The 22,981-nt window shown below is 42.0% G+C and overlaps 1 protein-coding gene across 5 annotated transcripts in view; it reads left to right on the top strand.

Annotated features, from left to right (window-relative positions):
* The window catches only part of CREB5 (cAMP responsive element binding protein 5), a 260,433-nt gene that overhangs the window by 142,955 nt on the left and 94,497 nt on the right, over positions 1–22,981 (top strand). The window contains exon 1 of one of the 5 annotated variants that reach the window (XM_033165531.1): positions 19,654–19,790. The exons of the other annotated variants lie outside the window; for them this stretch is intronic. Coding sequence (XP_033021422.1) covers positions 19,744–19,790 — 47 coding nt within the window. The 5' untranslated portion in view covers positions 19,654–19,743. Of the gene's footprint in view, positions 1–19,653; positions 19,791–22,981 lie in introns of those variants that run through there. 5 annotated transcript variants of the gene reach the window in all.

Raw genomic sequence — 22,981 nt, 5'->3', positions numbered from 1 at the left:
AGGGATGGAATGAAATATGAACGAAAGACCTTGCAAACTTGATGTGCAGGCCATAACCTTTTAGGTAATGACTTATGTGATCATGGATACACAGCATTATATATTTCATATTGGAGTGTCCAGACAGAATTAAGTTGTCCAGGTGGTATTCTGCATTTATTGCTAGCACAATGAGATCTAATTTATTAGATAACAGTGCCTTTGTGGTATCCATATATTGATAATCAGGAAATATGACAATTTTTCAGGACATTATTCTGGATGTTACTCTTAGGCAGATGCAACGCTTGCTTTCGGAATAACTTTCTACATTTTGTGTTTAACAAGTGGCACTTGGAAGAAATAATCTGTTTCTAAAATCTCACTGCACTGAGTAAATCCATATTATGAGGGGTGGCAACTAAGAAAGAAGGGAAGAACAAGTGGTAGGTTTCACAAAACAATGTAAGGTTAGTGTGTGACTATAAGCTAGAGATTTTATTGGTGCTTTTATTGGTCTCATGAAACTACTCAGTTCATACTTCCTTCCAAATGATTACTATTAAACTGTTATTCATTTCTCTTTCCCTGCCCCCAGCTCTTCTGTTTCTCTAGCAGAGTTTTGCATAAGCATATGAAATAAGTTTGCATAGTGACTTATAGGTGTCCCTGGTTTTTATGTGAGATATAATCAAGGTTTTCCTTGAGTTTGGGAAAACGATCTGTTTCAAAGATGGAGGTTTATTTTAAATCCAAAATGGCACGAAGGGACTGTAAAAGATTGACATACAAGGCCATTCAAAATGGGGGAGAGTGTGCCTTGTTAACAAAACAGGCAGTGCTGTGTTGTTGAGGACTGTGAAGCAAAGGAAGATGGAACATAGCAGAAGATCAAACAGCTGAAGAATATTTATGCTGGTAAAATATTCTACCCTGATATCCTAGAACTTACATTAATAATGAGCATACTGAAAGAAAGACAGAACCTGGTTAAGTATTGCGTCTGGGGCATCTGTTATCTAAGGCTGTTAAATACTACAACACTCAGAACACATCTACGGTGTCACTGCCTTAGCTATGAGCGAGACAACTAGGCTTTTACCTGGAAGGAAAAACAGTATGAAAGACAATTCAGACAAAGCACTTTAGACGAAAGTGAGGTTTCTATAAGTGAGATCTGTGAGCCACCTATGTTGACCTCTTCCATTGGAAAATTAATTTTGATGCTGCAAAAGTGATAGCAAATCATCATTGATCCGGCATGAAGGATTGTGAAGTGCTGTGCTAAAGCGTATTGGAAAGCTCTGCTTAAAACATTAAAAAGAAAGACTTGCAGGAACATCCATCTCCCGCCCTTCCTTCCTCCAAACATTTACAGATCCAGATTGCTGTGAAAACACAGCAGCATGAACATGTTTTTCAAGGACTATAGTTCTGGATGGTTAAAAAAAGAAAAAGAAAAATGCCAGTTTTCCCAATACTAATGTTCTATGGTTAATACTTAGTTCTATGGTTAATACTTAATACTCTGGATAATACTTAATACTCTGGATAATACTTACTACTGAATAAGACTCTGGAGAGCCACTGCCAGTCATGGTATTAATACTGGGATAGATGGACAAATACTGGTATCGTTTGGAAAAGAGTTAACCGGCAGCTTCCTAAAATGGAATACAGTACAGTATTTGTAAGAAGAGAAGCGCTGGGACTCAGGTTGCAGCTACTAAGCAGGAAGACCTTTGCCCTGATGCGTGTGAGGGGGCTAGTTATCACTATTCAGTGCTGATAAGACGCCATTCACATGCGTACTGTTCCTTATTAATGTTTTTTGTGCTGGGATAATAACCACCACCCTCAGTCACCATCATCATCATCATCATGATTGTATGTATCGAACGTATGCCCTGCACTTATCATTCCAAGATTGTACAAGGCAGCTACCTGCAAGTACCACAAAGGGTCGATACGATGCAACAGCCCAATTTAAAATAGCAAATGAACATTTTCATATTGTGAAACCATATAGATGTGATAATCCAGCTGAATTATTTATAGCCTACTAAGCTTCTAAAAAGTATCTAAAAGCTTTCCTAAACAATAAGAGTAATAACTTGGGGGGGGGGGAGTTTTGCACTACTTTCGGAACAGAAGATTTACAGGGTAATAATGTTCAGTAGGCATGTTTCCTTGCATGATGCATCCCAAAGAACAGGGGCTATGACAAAAAAGACCCTGTTACATTCCTCTCAATTTCCACATACCTTCAGTGCAGCCATTACAATTTTGAGGTATGATTGGGCTCATATTAATAATACTCAGTAATCAATAAGGCATGTGCTTCCAAATTACTCTAATTTACCTCTTGTTTTTAGTAGGCAGTCCTGTGTCGCTGTAATACTGAGCAAGATGGAATACCTGTGATGTTAAGTTTTTCAAACAACAACAACATGGAATCCCTGTATCTCTATCTGTATTCTCAAAATTTGGCTTTAGTACTGAATGGAAGAGAATTCTGCTGCCTGTTGACTCACCAAAAGCTCTTCATGCAGCACCCTTGGATTTTTTTGGTGGTCTCCCACCACAACCCTGTTTATTTTTGAACACCAGACCAGATTTCAGACTAAGGCTGGTGTGGCTACAAATCGTATTACTCACTGGGGATATTTAGTCATCTATCTTGTGAATGGAGCCCATTAAAATAGTTTAAGCAAGTTCAGAATGTTTTGATTTTCAGATTATTTGAACCTCATTTAAGAGTAAAAACTGGAGGGGAAAGTGAGACTCCAAAATTCAGAGAACTGGAAGACGGCCTATCTGTTATTGTTCTGTTTTAAAGGAAGAGAAGTAGTATCTGCCCTGAGACTTTACTTCCTTAAGGGATTCCCTCCTTAGAAGCATCTGTGGGCGACAGAGGACTGAACAAAACTCCCACGGTGTGTCTCTAGGTAAAGTTGAATCTATGTCCTGTTCCATTTGTGGTGTCACAAAATTCATGAATAAAGCTGGCTAATGAGAACCAGGTAGAACAGGCACGTCCAACAGGTAGATCGTGATCTACCAGTAGATCACTGGACGTCTTGTGGTAGATCACTGTTAGATCACTGGCTCCCCCCAAAGAAGCTCAACATTTTTGCCTTGCACCCCAAAAAAGTGGGGCTTTCCTCCTCTGTCAAACAAGCTCAACATCTTTGACCTGAACCCCTAAAAAATGGGCCTTCCTGCTTCCTAAAAGAAGCTCAACATCTTTGACCTGAACCCTCAAAACCCTAAAAAAATGCTCAATAACTTCGACCTGAATCCCCAAAGAGGGGGTAGATCACTGCCAGTTGTTAACTCTGTGAGTAGATCGCAGTCTCTTGGGAGTTGGCCACCCCTGAGGTAGAAAATTCCTACATCTGCAACATGATGTAGAAAAGTAAAATGGTTTAACTAACCACAACAGCAACTGAGTATGGATGAGCTCTCCTATTCTTGCTTCAACTTAATTTGGAATTTATTTTTAATTAAAAACAAACAAACAATCGGAATAGAGGAAATAATTTGTCTCAGTCAATCCAGTAGTTTGAGGAGGGAAATGCCTCTCTAAAACATATATTCCATTTGTGCTCCAAAGTGATACAGTTCTAGGAGGACAGTATCACAAGAAAATTAATATGAGGGGAAATGATAAATCTGCATGCTTATGAAAAGCTCCAGTCAAAACTCTGTTCTTGTTCTCTGCAAGAGAGCAAAAACTGAACAGAAAACCTAATAAATGCTGAGTTTGTGAAGTTATCCTGCGTATTGTGTTTTAAAGGTTTGTAAATTGCCTTAGGTGCCTTTAGACAGAGAGTGCATTTTATAAATAAAATAAGGGAAAGTATGTCATTATGTGTGGCTTGGAGTGCTATAAGGCATGATAAATAGTTTTCACTGCACTTTCATCTTCTCCATTCTGGCTGATGGAAATCCTGCATTCTGTGATGCAACAACTGTTTTTGTTTCCTCTTGGGGGATGACAACATTTAAGAATGATTGCAAAACCATAGAGTTTTGGCTTCCGTCCTTGACGAAAAGGGAACACTCTTTAGTCCGAATTGAGACACAGCTTCCCTTGTTAGTTCCTCATCTGAAGCTCTATTCCTCTTTGTAACATCATAATAATGTTCCGGTTTTTTTTATAAAAACAAAACAATAAAACAGTGAAGAAGAACTGCTGGCACCTTGTGGTAAATGTCTGAATGAACGTTCAAATGATTATTTGAATTATTAATTGCACTTGTTCTTTCCTGATCATAGCTGGATTTTTGGCACCTATATTTGTCTTAGCCCCCCGGCTTGGTTTTTATTTAAAGTAATCCTCTGTAGGATAAACTGTACACTGGGGCCACAGTCTACTGCCAGAAACGAGTAATTTATGGGCCTCTCTTAATCCCAGCCATCCATGGTCAGGGATGATGGGCGTTGTTGCCTAACAATATCTTAGCTACACCAGATCTAGACAACAAAGAACTGGAGATCTAGACAACAAAGAACTGGAGATTCTCTGTTGTTGACTTGGATCAGGCATAGGCAAACTCGGCCCTCCAGATTTTTGGGGACTACAACTCCCATCATTCCTAGCCAACAGGACCAGCGGTCAGGGATGATGGGAATTGTAGTTCCAAAACATCCGGAGGGACGAGTTTGCCTATGCCTGGCTTGGATATTGAGCAAAACTCAACTGAGGCTAAGGACTATGGCCAGCTCCTTAAAGGATCACCTAAAAATACAGATTTGCTGAACAAGACAAGATTTATTTGGTAAAACATATTTTATTAAACTATTTTTTAATTGATAGAAACGGAAGCCTCTCTCTTTAAATATTTATTTATTTATTTATTTGCTTCCAGTGGCATGCGGTGAATTTTTTCGTAGAGGAACAGTTAGGGGCAGAGGTGACAGTTCACAAGGGTGGTGTGAGGGGGCCACAACATCACAATGTTATAAGCATTGTGCCTCCCTCCCTTCCCTCCCTCCCTCAGCTGGCCAGAAGCTTCCTGGGCTTTGGGAGAGAGACACCAGGCTTTAATACTTTAATTTAGCAGGAATATTTAGGAGACTAGCCTAGGCCTCCTAGTCCATTGACGGCACACCACTGATTGCTTCTCAAGCTGTGCAGGGAAAATATTACCGTATTGGCCCGAATATAAGCCACACCCAGATATAAACTGCAACTTTAAAACTCAAGGGGGGGGGGGAGAGAGACAATACCTGGATATAAGCTGCTCCTTAAAATTCCGCAGGCACTCACATTTTACCGTATGTCTGTTTCAGCAGCGATATCGTAAAAGCCAATTTTTGTAAGGTTGCGGATTTAAGCGAATTTGTTAAAAAAGAAAAAGAAAAAAAGTGCAGCTTATGTTCGAGCCAATATGGTATCTAGTTTGGTTTCTCCTGCGAGTTAGACTTTGGGAGATTGAACTGAATGCCTGAACAAGGTTTGTCCTATTGTTTATGGTTTGTTTGGAAGAGCAAAACTATGACAATACAAAGCAATTTCACACTGGTTTCAGTGTGTATGTGTGTGGCTGGTTGTTGTTGTTGTTTTTGAGGAACACAAATCCAAAGCCTTCCCATGGAATTTGTTTTCCATTTCTTTGGGTCCTAGCCAAGGTACCCGCTGAAAATAACACAAATGAGGTAGTTAAAGTAACATTTAATTTGCTTAAACATATTAAATATGTTGCCTCGTGTGGTGCAGTGGCTAGAATGCTAGGGAGATCCAGGTGCTTGATCAGAAAGCAAATGTAAAAATAATGTGTTATCTGGCTTCTACATTATTCATGCCTTCATATGACAGCAGGCATAGATGCTGATGGCCAGAATTGCAATTTTATTAGAATTATTAGAATTCTCTGTTTAAAAGGCATTATTGGAAAATCAAGAGTACTTCAGAAAGTAGAGCCTTTTTTAAGCACACGGGAGTGGGTGGGCAAATCACCTCATGATGACTTTTCCACTTGCGAAGAAAGGTGGTGTGAATGAGTCCCTGATGTGAAAATTGTGAATCACTTTTTTTGGTCTAAAAGTGCTATGAAAATACTGAAAATGCTTAATAATGATATCAGACATCGTGACTGAGTTTCAAAAGTTGGAAAGATATACACTGCGGACAGAAGTGAAAATAGCTAACACAATGGTCTGGCTTGCACAGCATAGTAAGCCGAACTATGCAGGCTCCCAGAGAAGGAGATGCCAGCTGCCCTGCTTCTCCCTGGTTGTTTTGCTGCTGTGCAGGGGTGCCAACCTGAATAAAATATAGTGGGGGCCGAAGTAAGCCCTGTCCCACATAATTGATCACATGATGCAGCGCACACACACCATTTGAATGGGAATGCCCATCAACTTTGGGTTGGGGGCCCAGACCCCTCAAATATTTTATTGTGGGGGCCACAGTCCCCACAGCCCCTAGGAGTTGGCTCCGAAGTGTGCATGCACACGAAAGCTCATACCAAGAACAAACTTAGTTGGTCTCTAAGGTGCTACTGGAAAGAATTTTTGATTTTATATTTTGTTGTGCCATGCTAAACTAAGTTATAGTTTGGCTTAGTATCTCCTCCAAACCCAGGCTCAGGGATTACCGTAGCTTTCTCGACATTTGTCACCGTGGTTTGTTTTGGCGCAATATGGCATGTGAACTAGGCTAGGACCAAATTCTGATGCTGGGATGCTAGATATGGAATCGTTAGAGTTGTGCACAATTCTTTATGAAACAGAAACACTTATTTGAAATCTCATCTATCCTTACAACAACAGATAATGGTCTAAGGAAAGACCAGCTATTTTTTGCATGGATAATCGCAGAAGAAGGAAAACAATCACACTCAAAGTGCCCTGCTTGTTATGGCTGTCAGTAGTATGCTATAATGTCTTAATAGGCCAAAGATGCAGAACAAACTAGATTGACAACCGAGGCAAAATTAAAACAAACCAAACAAAACAGAAGGAAGGCAAAATCAACCAAAGCTTTAAAGATAATCAACCAAATACTAGTTGGAATTAATGGCCCTTTGAGCGTGCTCTGATGCTTGCCAAGTTCAGACCCTCTGGCATGTTACCAAAGATAGTGAATGAAAATGCAAGAGGCCTTCTCAAGAGTGATTCCTGATGTGGTTTTTTTCGGGACCTTTGCCTTCAGTACTGATGGCAAGCTATCCTGGCTAATCTCAATTGCCACCAGGGGGTTATATAGCATGGGATTGCTGTGAAGTTAGATAAAAACTAAATGTTTGCCCAGTGAGTGTATAAGATTAAAATGAAGGAATCATGTTGTTTAGTGAAAACAGTTTCCTTGGGAACACTGGAATCGTTTTGCGTTGCTGCATGATGTAATTAGCTGGGTTCAACATTTAAAGTGGGGGTAACCCTCTGAGTATAAATAAATAAATACAAATTCTCATTGCCCAGCCCTGTGCATGTTGACTTGGAAATGATTAAATCAGCGGGGCTTACTCTCGAGTAAACATGCATAGGATTTTGGCCTGATTACTTTTCATTGTCCCCTAATTCAGGTCCATGCAAAAAGCTGAAGCCAAAATTACTTGGATTCCTCCGTTTCAGGAGAGGCGGGGGGGGGGGGAGTCTGCATGAAGGGAGTACAGCCAAAATGCATAAAATTATGAGTTGGCTGGGGAAAGTGAGCAGGGAATAGTTGCTTACCCTTTCGGATAATGCAAAAAGTATGGCAAGGGCACCCAATGAAAATAACACATAGCAGGTTTCGAACAAACAAAAGGATTGTTGTTTCCGCACATAGGTGACCTGTGGAACTCTTTGCAAGCTGAAGAAGAAACAGCCAAGGCAAAAATGGAATTTAAGAAAGGAGTCGGTAACCTCAAGGAAGGAAGAAATTCCAATAGCTACTAAAACCATCTTTGCACTTTCTCTTATCCTGAGGTAGGAGCTTCAACCTTGGATTTATTTACACACGTCGGGGGTTAATCCAAGGCTGAAGTGGCAAATTGCCTCTGGATGATATGGGGCTCTCCACTTTGTGTCAGAAGTGACAGTCTAGGAAACACCAGCGTCATTATCTGAAAAAGCACGCAAAGTTAAACGTTAACTTGAGCAGAATTTGAGATGAAAAACAAGATGTGGAGGTAACTGTGAAATTATATTCATGTCTACTCAGAAGTAAGTCCCGATGTGTTTTGAATATGCCCTGCTTGATCAGACCACTGTTCTCATGGCAGCAAACCAGATGCCTATGAGAAGCCTGCGAGCAGGGCCCAAGCGCCCCCCCCCACAAGTAATTCCCAGCAACCGGGGCATTCAGGGGCATACTGCCCTGGCAGTGGAGGCAGAGCATAGCCCTTGTGCCTAATGACCAGGCCTTGACAGCCTTCTTCTCCACAAATTTGTCTACTCCTCTTATAAAGCCATTCAAGTTGTTGTTGTTGTTGTTGTTGTTGTTGTTGTTCAGTCGTTCAGTCGTGTCCGACTCTTCGTGACCCCATAGACCAGAGCACGCCAGGCACGCCTATCCTTCACTGCCTCTCGTAGTTTGGCCAAACTCATGTTAGTAGCTTCGAGAACACTGTCCAACCACCTCATCCTCTGTCGTCCCCTTCTCCTTGTGCCCTCCATCTTTCCCAACATCAGGGTCTTTTCCAGGGAGTCTTCTCTTCTCATGAGGTGGCCAACTAACTGGAGCCTCAACTTCAGGATCTGTCCTTCTAGTGAGCACTCAGGGCTGATTTCTTTGAGAATGGATAGGTTTGATCTTCTTGCAGTCCATGGGACTCTCAAGAGTCTCCTCCAGCACCATAATTCAAAAGCATCAATTCTTCGGCGATCAGCCTTCTTGATGGTCCAGCTCTGACCATTAACACAACTTGGTGGGAGCCAAAACCATAGATTAACTATGGAACTCAGTACAAGGACACTTACTCACTCAGGTAAATGTCTATAGGACTGCACTTAGGAACTGTGTTCCTGTTAACAGACCCGTTGCTTGTCTTAATGATTCCTACATTAGAAGGATTGTATCAGTTATCTCACAGTTCACCCAACAGCAAGAAACACTATTTGTGTCACATGGTTTGCAACACCAAAGTCATACCCTCCAACATCTCTCCAATGAAAATACGGACGTCCTATTCCACCACCATTACAGTGGTACCTTGGTTGTCGAACGGCTTGGCTCCCAAACAAATCGGCTCCCGAACGCCGCAAACCCAGAAGTGAGTGTTCTGGTTTGCGAACGTTTTTGGGAAGCCAAACTTCCAACGCAGCTTCCGCTTGAGTGCAGGAAGTTCCTGCTGCCAACTGGAAGCCGCACCTTGGTTTTCAAATGGTTCCAGGACGGACTCTCGGAACAGATTAACTTTTACAACCAAGGTACCACTGTAGAAGAAGAAGAAGAAGAGTTTGGATTTGATATCCCGCTTTATCACTACCCAAAGGAGTCTCAAAGCGGCTAACATTCTCCTTTCCCTTCCTCCCCCACAACAAACACTCTGTGAGGTGAGTGGGGCTGAGAGACTTCAAAGAAGTGTGACTAGCCCAAGGTCGCCCAGCAGCTGCATGTGGAGGAGCGGAGACGCGAACCCGGTTCCCCAGGTTACGAGTCTACCACTCTTAACCACTACACCACACTGGCTCTCACTGTATTATTATTATTATTATTATTATTATTATTATTATTATTATTATTATTATTATTATTATTATTATTTTACTATTTATACATCACCCATCTGACTGGGTTGCCCCAGCCGCTCAGATTGGCTTCTAACATATATAAAAACATAATAAAACATTAAACATTAAAGAACTTCCTTATGGAAGGGCTGCCTTCAGATGGTTTGGGGGTTGGGTAACTCCATAATCTCCAACATTTCTCCAGTGTAAATAGGGGCGTCCTATCATACCCTCAAACATTTCTCCGATGGAAATAGGGATGTCCTAAGGCAGGGGCGAAAGCAGGCTGCATTTTGCCTGGGTCAAAAACCCAGTTTAGCACACCATCCCATGCAAAGTTGCATAGGTAAAGGTAAAGGGACCCCTGACCATTAGGTCCAGTCGTGTTCAGCTCTGGGGTTGTGGCGCTCATCTCACTTTATTGGCTGAGGGAGCCGGCGTACAGCTTCCGGGTCATATGGCCAGGATGACAAAGCCACTTCTGGCAAACCAGAGCAACGCACAGAAATGCCGTTTACCTTCCCGCTGAAGCGGTACCTATTTATCTACTTGCACTTTGACATGCTTTCGAACTGCTAGGTGGACAGGAGCTGGGACCGAGCAACGGGAGCTCACTCCATCACGGGGATTCGAACCGCCAACCTTCTGATCAGCAAGCCCTAGGCTCTGTGATTTAACCCACAGCGCCACCCGTATGCATACACACACTCAGAGGTTGGGAGCCTCAATGGCACCCCTCTGGAGGCTTTACCCAGGTAAAAAAAAAAAAACTGGCTAGCCCACCCCACCCCCCTGCTACGCCTAAGGAAGAGATGGACATTTCAGGATCAAATCTGAAACCAGGATGCCTTCTGTAAATCCAGGGCTGTCCCTGGGAAATAGGAGCACTTGGAGGATCTGCAAACTTTGCATATGTTTGAAAGGGCCTTCTCAGCAAAGCCTCTGCTGAAATAGAACAGAAGAGTGAGAAGGTAACACTGAAAAGCCGTCAGATTTTCAGCTGAGGCTAATTCGTAACTGCCCCATCAGGCCTTAATGAATTGAGTGTTGAGCTAATTCAAATGTGCTATGGCCAGCCACATGCCAGGACCTGTCACTTGAGCAGTCAGTTTTATGATGAGTTCCAAGCTAGCAACTGATGAGGCTCTTAAGTTTTGTCTTTTCACTTCACTGTGCATTTGGAAATGGATCATTCAGGAAGACAGATCAATTAGACCACTAAGCTAAGGTAGAACAGATATGACATTTTGTTCACACTTAGATATCTGAATGGGGAAAGAGAACTGTTTATATAAGGTATTCTGTCAAAATTGCCTTTGTCACTAGTCTTGTATGGTACTAGTTTGCACCAGTCAACTGTTTGTTTTCTTAAAATCATGATTGCATTTCCTTGCAGTTTTTATGCACAGGTTGGGAGTAGCTTCGAGCCTAATTAATGTGAAAAACACCCTACATAATTTTTAAAACACTGGGGGGGGGTCCCCTACAGGAATTGTTGGGTTACTTATAGGCATCTATGTTTTACAACTGTAATTTAAAAATCTGTATAATTGGACCACATGGCTCAAAGATAGTAATTGGATACAGAAGACTTAATTTCCAGGTCGCCAGCACAATACTGGCTTAAGGCTATTTCACCTATATAGGTCTATATGAAAATGAATAGGCAGATTTCTCACCCCATTTCCTATGGGGCAAATGTCAACAACTTGAAACAAAAAAAGGAGCCCTCTACTCCAGTTGACACTAACTGACTTTGACAATCTCACCTGAGAGGTACTAGATAGAATAAGAAGGCGGTTTAGGAAATCTCTAGAGGGTTGATAGCGGGCAACATTGATATGAGGACTTAGACAAATACTGTATTTCACAATCGCATGCCTCAAAGATATTGCTAAAGTTATGCCCCACCTAAATATGGGGATCACATGTGTGTTGTCCCCATTGTAGGTTCTCAAACATACAAATACATTACAGTTTGAGACACAAGTACTCTACTACATGCAGATTTAAAACAGATCTGTTTTTCTGCCGTGCAAGTATGTAATAAGAATACTGATGCCATGTAGGAGTTCCACAATCAAATGGCCTGACTTTTCTCATTTATTTTAAGCAGTCACAAGAAGCTGTGATTTTGATCAGCATCGTGGCATTCGGGGAGCAGCAGTTAACACTTGATCCCATTTTCCTGATCAAATTTACATCCTGAAGCTCTTGAATCCTGAAGCACTTGTATTGTGCCAGCTTTTCCCATTGGGCGGTAAAGCTGGGAGAGGGATTCAGATCTGGAAAATGACATATTGGAAAAAGGTGAATTCCTCCAGTCCACCAAACTCCTGCTGTAATCAAAATTAGAGCCCAGCAGTTGTTTTAAAATAGGAACACCATCGCATATCTCCTGTATTGCCTATGGTTTGGCGCTCTCTGATTTTAATCAGTTTTTGTGCCTTCAAGTGCTACCTTGAGGTATTTTCTCCCCACTCAGAGCTATCTTATTCCAGAATAATTTTGGCATCTCGCTTCACAGTGAGGCATGCTCTGTCTCTATCAATGTAGCCTTGTGGATAAAAATTCTCCATGGTTCTGTCCACTATAAAAACATAGGACACCCAAGTCGAACTGAACACTGAATAACTCCACATGGTTTTTGCAGTGGTCTGTAACCGAAAGGGTTCACTGGAAGCAATTTGCAAAGAAGTCCTTATGAAACCACCTGGATGGTTATTTTAAATTAAAAAAGGAAGAGATGTCACATTTTTTAAAAAAAAATAAAAATAATAATGCAAGGTTTAAGTCTTTGTACATGTGATAGTCATTAAAGCTTATTTAACCCTGAAATTTGCTGGCCCTCTTGATTCCACTGGGATTAGAAGGATCTTGGGTTGAAAAGGAAAAATAATGTCTGTGAAAATGAGTCTTCCCTCAATGGAGAACAATTATTTCAGAATTATTCTCGCCCATACAAATGGTAATATAGGCATATATATTTTTCCAACTTATGCAATCTATAGACTTGCAACACATCACATGGATTAGTTCAGATGGAGCAGCTCGGTTTAGGATGATTTGATACCATTCTAATCAGTAGAACTAGCATCAGCTGAAATTCAAGCACTCCAGTTGTGAACCGTAGCTGCGGTATAGAAATGACGTTGCACCAATTGTAATCAGTCAGTGAGAAAGTTGTTTTGGATGTGAAACACAGAAAAGAGGGGATAGGCAAAGAGAAATTGTTAACTTACCAAAAGCTATTAGAGTGGAATCAAGGAGACTGCAAAGTGAAAATAAGGGAATAACTAACAAGGGAAACTAACAAGGGTGGCGCTGTGGGTTAAACCACAGAGCCTAGGGCTTGCCGATCAGAAGGTCGACGGTTCAAATCCCTGCGACGGGGTGAGCTCCTGTTGCACAGTCCCTGCTCCTGCCAACCTAGCAGTTCGAAAGCACGTCAAAGTGCAAGTAGATAAATAGGTACCGCTCTGGCGGGAAGGTAAACGGTGTTTCTGTGCGCTGCTCTGGTTCGCCAGAAGCGGCTTAGTCATGCTGGCCACATGACCCGGAAGCTGTCTGCAGACAAACGCCGGCTCCCTCAGCCTATAGAACGAGATGAGCGCCACAACCCCAGAGTCGTCCGTGACTAGACCTAACAGTCAGGGGTACCTTTACCTAACAAGGGAAAACCAATGGTTTTCTCACTTACAATTTACTTGGTACAGAACAAAAAAGACTGACTTTGAAATATAATTGTGTGTGGATGGTGGACATGTTATTGCGAAAATGTATAAATTACTGTTGACATTTGAAATGCAAGAAGAACAAGTTAAAGAACAGTGGGAAGATATGTGGAACAAAGGATAAAATACACACTGTGTTAGGATTTAAAAGAAAACTTTTATAAACGACGCGTCAGTGGTATTTAACTCCTGAGAAGCTTAGAATGTATAAAAATATGTGTTGGAAATGTGGTGAAGGTGGAAGGACATTTTACCATGCTTGGTGGACATGTAAAAAAGCAAAAAAAGGGGGGGGGACATGAATACATACACTGATACAGAGATTTTTGAAGGTTAATTTTCAACTGAAACCAGAACTCTTCCTGCTAGGGTTTGTGGACATACAATTAGAAAAAGACTATGGGACTTTGTTTCAGTATATGATTATGGCAGCGAGACTTTTATATGCACAAAGATGGAAAGGCTCATCATTACCAACCATGGAGGAATGGACTTAGCTGAGATGGCGTAATTGACATGTTTAATCAGAGAAAAGCTGTTGTTAACATTTACTAAAGTTTTGAAACCCCTCATAGACTATTTGCGTGAAAAAGAAAATGAACTAATGGCATTGGGGTTTGAGGATTGAAGATAATTTTAGATTATAGAAAGTGGCTTTACTGGTTGTTATGTTGGTGTGGATGAGTTGAATAACATTTATATATAGCAGACAGATGAAGAATCAGAGGTTCTTTCCTTCCTTCCTTCCTTCCTTCCTTCCTTCCTTCCTTCCTTCCTTCCTCCTTTTTCTTTCATTATCTCCTCTCTCTTTCTCTCACCTTCATCCCTTCTCTATTTCTCCATCCTTTTCTCTTTCTCTCTTTTCCCTTTCCTCTCCTCCCCTCCCCTTTCTTTTCCCCTTTTTCTTTTCGGTCTGTGTTTTTATTTAGATTAACATTTTAGTTTTGATTAAAAAGATAATAGATAATAATCTTTGTATCCCTTTCCCCAAACTCTAATAAAATTTATTTTTTAAACAACAGAGAAAGTTGTTTTGGATGAAGACATCATGTTCAAGCTCAAATGTCTTGATCCTGAACATCTTTTCTTGGATGTAAGTCCCACTTACTCCAGTAGAACCTACTTCACGGTGAATTTAGGGCTTTATGTAGGCGCTGTTTGTTTGTTTGTTTGTTTGTTTGTTTGTTTGTATGAAGGTGTGCACAAATGTATTTTTAATTAAACAACAATCTGTTTCAAGTTATGGATACACATTCTAGACTTCTAAAATTTTAAATGCTTTTTTTCCCTGTGCTTGCTTCAGCTGATGGTGCTCTTGCCAAATAATTGCTGGGTGGTGTGATTTTCAAAGCGTACACATTGCTCCTTTGTGCAGAGATACGAGCTTTGCAGCCAGAGTAGTGGAATTGTTAACCGTGCTTACATCAGACAGCTGTGATATCTGCCCCACCACCCTTTCCCCAAGGATGAGATACGCTGCAGGGAGGGGGGCTATAAACATTCCTCAGCTAGTCTGCAAAATTGGAGCCATGGGCACTGTTCTGAAGTTGGATCCCTTTGGAATTAAAATATCATTTGCTTCCCATCCCATCAGCCTCTATTCTTCAGTACGCCTGGTTGTTAGAAATACTGTATATGAGGAATGCAGGGAGAAGAGAAGGGAAGGAGAATAGAAAGGAATAAAGTTAATACGCACATGAAAAGGTGCAGCTTTGGTATCTGAGTGAGATTTCCTTTGGACTACAGGAAATCCTACATCATTTACAGACCACAGGAAGGAAAATGGGATAACAGTGTTTCCTGTAAGGATTGGGGGGGGGGGGTCAACAGACCTTGAAAATACCTGAGTTGGAAGTGACTTTTTAATACCCTCAAACCAGTCATCTTGTTTTTAACTCTATTTAAGCATCTATCTTCATTCAAAAACACATTTTGATTGTCTGAGAAATAGTTTATCCTGAATTATTCCTCCGCTCACCTGTGTAACGACCACAGAACAGATAACCGAGGTGCCGAAATTTAATGCGTCTTTTTTTCCAAGTACGTTTAGAAAAGCGTGATGTGTAGTAGACGAACCTTTTATTAATTTCATGAAACCTGTTAGTTATGATGCAATGTTGAATTCACTGACCACCACATTCTGTTGAACGCCCCTTTCCTTTTGAAAGGTTCTCTTACTATAAGGCAATATTTATAGTTACTTTAGTTAAGGTCCAGTATTGTAGCCTGTTGCACAGAGAGGCACTTTGGGGAACAGAATCATGTACAGGGACCCCAACTTCACTGCAGAGGGGTGCTTTCTTCCTAGGGGCCAGTGTTGGAAACTGCACCATTGGGGATGCTGGACTGGGGTTGTGGAAAAGAAATATAAGAAACCACGCAAAGAAGATTTCTGGAACCGACAAAGAATGAACATGGATGTAAACCTATTTCCAGGTTGATATAAGAATATTGTGCATCTGGCACTTGTCAGCTTCCTTCTGTCAGTGAAAACATTTGGCAGGAAGGGTAGAGCAGCAAATAGACCTCTTTCCTGCTTGTCTCAAATATGCAGTACAATCTCCTGCATGTGCTGCCATAGCTATAACGGATAAGGCTGGGCTATAGCCATGCCTTCTAGAGATGGATGAGCACCACACTTGCCTCAGATTGACTTGAAAAATCACTTGACATGTTCCAGAATAACAAACATATTTATATTTCTTTTTTTAGATTTGGGATTATTTTTCTGAGCCTTTGGGGTTGCCACATGTGCTCTTTTCTCAGGACACACCCTCTTTTCCACGAGCACAGTCGTCATAGTGATCCCTAGTTAAAAGTAAAGGTAAAGGTAAATGGACCCCTGACCATTAGGTCCAGTCGTGGACGACTCTGGGGTTGCGGCACTCATCTCACTTTATTGGCTGAGGGAGCCAGCATACAGCTTCCGGGTCATGTGACCAGCATGACTAAGCTGCTTCTGGCGAACCAGAGCAGTGCACGGAAACGCCGTTTACATTCCCACCAGAGCAGTACCTATTTATCTTCTTGCACTTTGACGTGCTTTTGAACTGCTAGGTTGGCAGGAGCAGGGACCGAGCAACGAGAGCTCACCCCGTCGCAGGGATTTGAACCATCGACCTTCTGATCGACAAGCCCTAGGCTCTGTGGTTTAACCCACAGCGCCACCCATGTTAAAAGTAGAAGTCGGCAGATGTGCCCTTTTTTTGCTCTTCAAAATATGGCAACCCTTGAACGATGTTCAGTCCCTTACTTGTGCCCCATTGAATGTACTCAGTAGAGGAAAATTTTGCAGGGGCAAAATGAAGCCTCTACCCAATGGAGGACCTGCATGTAAATAATGGAAATGAATGAAGGTACCATGCAGTGTGCGGCCTGTTGTTTTATAAACTTACAGATGCTGAGGTGCATTCTGAACTGCGATAACATGTGAACAGACCATTACAGGTTTTAGATGTGTGTTTAACTAAAAGAGCAAACAGATTCTTGGCTTTTAAATCCATAGAAGAGAGGCTATTGGCAGAGTAAATGGATGCAGTAACTCATACATCAGTCATCAGCTACGTCTGACCAGAGACGGGGGTTGGGTACTGGTAGTGATCATTGGTATGTATATAAGGGTGTTAGAGGCATGCCCCTATTTTCATCTGTAAGAACTTGGAGAGTCTGTGAGTTATGGCTTTTGCTGTTTTAATGGTTTTGCTTTCCTTTTATTTATGAACCTGCCATCCTACATTAGGAATGGTATTAGAAATATTTATTCAGTTGTTGGGGTTTTTTATTTATATAAAAAAACTTTTAAAACCAGATATTCCAAATAATATCTATAAGTACCATGTCGTCTTTGAAATTTGGCTCCCAAGACTTAAACGCATTGAAATCCATAAGAAAAAAAAATTTGAACTGAACAACTGGAACCTTTTTTTTTTTACAAGAGACTTGCAATCGTTATACTTTTATTATTTTGTTTATAAAATGTATACCCCATCCTTTAGAATATTATTTTGCAGGGCAACTGGGAAATAAAAACAGAGGTGCTTCTGCATGTTGTTCAGTTGAAAGTAGCTTGGAAATAAAAGAAAGCTTTAGAGTGATTAAACTTCTTTTTATTATGTTACAGAAGATGAGAAATCAATAACTGGTCATTCAGACATAAATGAGTTATGCAGGCCAATGACACAATGAACCAAACTTTATAACTACATATGATACTGTCAAGCCACCGACTTCAGTGGCGCCAGGAATAATTATGGATGATCACCTCTAATTCCAAGCTGTTTCACTTGGTAACGCTGTCACTTTCACTTTCACTGGCCACATAGTATTGGTATCAAGTGAGTTTCCCTGAGCCACGGAAAGGAATATGCCCTCCTTTATTTCTCTCCTTACCCAACTCCATAGCAGCCATAGATATTAGTCCCCAGAGATAGCAACAATTCATAGCTGTAACCAAACTGTCTGAAAATAACAGAGATGTTTTCTTAAATTTAAGTGATGGCCATGCCCATCGAGCTGGGGAAAAGTGATTTATCTTACGGGGGATATTTATTCTTCACCTCTGTAGAAACATCATTTATGACAGCGGCTCCTGCTGCTGCAATTTGCACAACAGAAGCATCTTAGAAATGGGCTGCTGTTAAAATAATGGCAGCCACACAAGATGCTTTTACACTGCAGCACTTTAGCAATCCTCATAAGGTATTCTCCTGCAATATGCTACAAGTGATGGTGTGCTGCAGTTATTTTCCCATCCACATCTCAGAGGCACATCACTCCCTTTAGCCTCCCATAACTCCCGAATCCCCACAACTACTATTGTGAAATGTTAAAATCAAGTGGTACATAGATAGCTGGTATTCTCTAGCCAAGCCCTCCAGCCTTTTATTAAACATTAGTTGGCCAAGGTTGCGGGTTTGATCCCTGCATGGGACGGCTGCATAGACCTGCATTGTAGGGGGTTGGACTAGATGATCCTCGGGTCCCTTCCAACTTTATGATTCTATAATTATTAGACCTTGCACAATAACCATGTACAGTCACGTCTGCTGCAAAAACTAATGTTAATGGCGGCCGGGATTCAAATTCCCAGGAGATAACAAATCTCTTGATTCTTCCAACAGCTGACACTGTTGTTACCAGACATAGCAACTGTTTTAACAACAACCACAATAAAACCCCTTTTACTTTCTTTTTGTGCTAGAGCGGTATCTGCTTCCCTCGAGGGAAGCACTGAATCAGTGCAAGAGGTTCACTGCCAAAGTGGTGTGCGTCGAGGACACATGATGGCTTTGAAAAAGTGAAATAAAATGGTGGTCACGGGAGATGAAGTGGTTTTAAAAAACAACAACAACTAAGAGGCAGGAAATGGAGACAGGTGTTATGTCTGCGAGCCTCTCCTCGCCTGATGGTAGTGCGATCCTGATGGAAGCGGAGAAAACTGCTATTAAAAAAAAAAGAGGTTGCGGTGGGGGGAGCAAGCGGGGGAATTAATAACAACAGAATGCCAGCTATGAAAACATTTTTTTAAAGAATTGTCTGGCTCCTCAGAGCAGAACTTCTCCTGGGCTGTTACTACCAAGGCAGCAGGCCTCCTGGAGGAGCCACCATTCATTCCCTATGAAGTGGGCCCTGGCCTTCAGGAACAAGGGCGACTCTTCGATTTAAGACTTCTTGACAGATATGTCTGCGTGCATTTCCCTATAAGCCTAAGCATATTTCGAATAGTTTCTCTCTCCTGTTCCTGCTTGTTTCACCTCCTCTTTCCATAGCTGCTTTCCTCCCATTTGCAAGTCCTCCCTTTCTTCTTCTTCTTCCTTGGGGTCTTAAAATGTGCGGGAATGCGCCTCTCTCGCTGTGTGTGTGTGTGTGTGTGTGTGTAGAGCATCTTCTGAGGGGGGGTGAAGAAAGAAAACACACACCCCATTAAATTTCCGACAGCCCCGTTCCCGGGGTCTGACTGTGATCTCGCCCAGGCAGCTGCTCGGGTCCTTGTGAGGCTGCACTGTTTCTCGCAGTGTTTACCCGTTTCCAATGGCAATTGCACCACCAAGTCTCTGTGCGTCTGGAACTTCGCCTGGGGCTGTTTTGGTTACATTGAAGTTTTTCAGCTTCAGCTCTGCCAGATTTAAATGGTGACTTCACTAGCACCGAGCTAAAAAGGAGAAAGGGAGGAGGAGGAGGAGGGAGGGAGGCAGCCGTAGAAGAGAGAGAGAGAGAGAGAGAGAGAGAGAGAGAGAGAGAGAGAGAGAGAGAGGGCCAGAGCATTACATCACCATTTGGACTGGAATCAAATGGGAAGGATATGACTCACTCGGGCTAGTTAAGCTTTGGCTCAGGTTCTCGATACACTCATTCCAGGGCTCTCATGTTCTGCACCTCAGCAGGGAATTCAGACCCAGTGATGTCCATGAGGTTTGTTTTTAATTTTCCTTTTCTGATCGCGCTCTGCTCTCGCACGACTTACTACTACCATTCCGCCTCCTCTTACTACCACCAGTCAGACGACCACCTTTCTCTTGCTTTTTTTTTTTTTTTAAAAAAAAATCATTTCCTCTGGAAGCATTGATATCTTTCTCGTCCTCCCTACCCGCCCCCTTGTCCTTCTCTGCACTTCGGTGCAGAGTTTGCTCCCTGCTTACAAACATCCCCATCCTCCTCCACAAAGAGTTGTGGAGCAGATCCTCCGATCTGCACCGGCCCAAGCAAGCAAGGGAGCACAGCAAACTTTCGAGCGAAGTTTCTTCCGAGGCTTCTGCTTCCTCCCCTCCCTCTCTCCTTCCCTGGCGTTGCTCTTTCGTTCCTAATCGGAGGAGACAGGGAGAGAGTTAAACTGCAGGGACCAATCATTGGGATGGTGATGTAATGTTGGAGCTGCAGGGTAGTTAAGTAATGTGAGATGTAGGGGGTCAGGGTTGCAAAGCATTTACCTGCTCTCGAGGGGGTTTAAGTTTATTATCAGTTGCAGTGACTGCAACTGGCTTCAGACAGCCACCCCTAATTATTCACAGACTGCCCTTTTTATCTTTTATTATTCAATGTAAAACTATAGTATAGTGTTTTCCTTTTTCCTTTCTTTAAAAAAAAAATCCCAACCTGATATTATCACAGCTGCGAATTATTTTCTGCTAGAATACACACACACACACAGAGAGAGAGAGAGAGAGAGAGAGAGAGAGTTTTGAAACTGGGTTTCGAGGAAGGGCTTGGGGGGGGCTGCTTTTGAAATGGGACTGGTCAATTTGAGATCAGTTAACTGCTGTCTAATAGAGCGCATAAAAGGTTTCGCTGGTAAAGATATGCTCTCTAGGATATAAATCATTTAGGGATGTGATTTGTGCATCGTGTCCCAAAGGTGCCACTCAGGGCTTCAAGCTAATGCTTTTCCAACACAGTTCTGCAAGCCATGCAACCACTTATTTATGTCGGTGGGGGGACTTACAACCAAAGTGATTTCAGGATTGTGGCTCCTGGGCGTTCACGCTCTTGCTCTCTGTTGCACAGAGTCCCTGAGATTTATACCCTTCCTCCCCCAAACATACCTGTTAAGAAGAAAGCAAAATACTTGCCACATGTAGCTAATTCCTGGGAGGGTTGGGACAGGGTGTTTGGAATTTTAAACTATAAAGCATGCTAAATCAAAGCCTATATATATAGCAAATATACAAATAAATGAATCGCAAATATTGGGAGTCTTTACATAGATTCGTGGCCCGTTTCATATTTTATTTCCATAATATAATCTTTGCTTTGCCGGAATTTGAAACATCAGGTTTATTCCCTCCCCTGCCCCCTTTGGCTTTCTTTAAAAAAAGATACAGTAGAAGAGGGTTAAATGGAAAAGGTAAAAGTGTTCTGCAGTATGACCTAGCAGCAGTCAGCTCAGTGACAGCCAGACTTGTCGCATGGCTTCCTGGTGTCAGGTGCTCTGAATCAGCATACTTGACATTCAGGAAACCCATTTATGTGGAAGTGCCTTACACCTTATGTTGAAGTTATTTACAGTAAAAAAAATAATAATGTGATAAGAAACAAGCATTCCTCTCTCCTCCCCTCTCATGTGGCCATTCCTTCCTTTGCCATTTCAGACCTAATTTTGGAGTGTGCCAAATCCCATTTCACAGCATAGTTTAAAGTGGATTTGCAAAATGCTGTTATGGCTAGCTAAAGGTTAGTGCTAACACTGGCAGAGAGGTAACAGTAATCAGAGGTGTCAACATTTGAGGGTGACTGGGTGACTGAAGAAGTGTGTATCTGTGTATGTGAAGAAGTGTGCATGCACACGAAAGCTCATACCAAGAACAAACTTAGTTGGTCTCTAAGGTGCTACTGGAAGGAATTGTTTGTTTGTTTGTTTGTTTGTTTGTTTGTTTGTTTGTTTGTTTGTTTGTTTTGGGTGGCTGATGTTGCACATGTATCACCAGGACTTTTGGGGGAGCCAGGAGTAGAGCTGAAAATGGTGGCAGTTTGGCTTCAATGGCTAGTGGCTTCTCCTCCTCCTCCTCCTCCTCCTGCCAAGGCCCCTGGCTGGGGGCTGCTTCTCCACTCCTTCCCCTCCGTGGCAGAGAAGAAGGAGCCAGCCCCTGAAGCTGCACCATGCTTGGCTCTGTACTTGGCCTCCTCCACCCCTTTGAACATTGGGGGGGGGCTGTCCCAAAAAATATTGGGGGGGTCCAAATGGGCTCGGCTCCTAGGAGTTGGTGCACCTGATAGTAACCTTTGTTTGTTAGCCTACAAACAGAAAGTTATGGAGGAATGGCCACATAGCAGGTAGGGTGAAAGCCCCTGGAATGCTTCTGATTGATGAACCTTGGTTGTATAGTACAACCATGGTTATATAGTACCTGTATCAGACTTCGCTGGTGGGGCTGAACTAGACTCATCTCCTGTTTAGTGGAAAGATGATAAACAATGGTTGTAATTGGTTCATCCACATGACTATGTTTAATTTGCCACAAGTACAGAGCAGCATCCAAGATGTGTTGGGCCAAAGGATCTTATTCAAGAAACAAGTTTATAAAAGATATTCCTTTATATCCATGTAAATACGTCCCACTGCACTCTGCCCATCAGAAGTGGGAAATGTCTGGGATCCTTAAAAGAGTGTTGCACAGAACAAACCTTTGGGCTTGTTCACAGGTTATCTTAGGGGGTTTTCTTTGCTCATGGGAGTTGGTTGCTATCATTTGGTGGTCGGGGGTTTCAGGCATGGCCATTTCTGCAATCTCTGCATCTCCAAAGTACATACAGACTTCGAAAGTTGTGGTGACTGAGACCCACAAGTGTGTGGCTTGCCAGCTGCACTGCTGGTTGCTCTTGTGAATAAGGAAAGTACCGTAGCTAAAAATGGCACAGAGTATGGTTTTCCATTCACAATCCATAGAAGACACCTGCCTTTTCAACAGCTTCCAAGCAGAGATCTAGTAGAGATCTATGAGCATCCAGTTTTTCAGTGAGCAGTGTTTACTAAGCTGAAAAAAGTTATATCGACTCTATAGTATTTCTTTATTAAATTATTTTAACTCTATAGGGTTTGTTTATTAAATTATCTTTAATCTGTAGGATTTGTTTATTAGACTTTTGACCAGAGACTCTACTTTTAAAAA

Source organism: Lacerta agilis, chromosome 12, assembly GCF_009819535.1.
Source record: "Lacerta agilis isolate rLacAgi1 chromosome 12, rLacAgi1.pri, whole genome shotgun sequence".
In the NCBI taxonomy this organism is placed as follows: Eukaryota; Metazoa; Chordata; class Lepidosauria; order Squamata; family Lacertidae; genus Lacerta; species Lacerta agilis.
The sequence above is the reverse complement of the archived record's forward strand: the minus strand, read 5'-3'. Positions and strand labels throughout refer to the sequence as shown.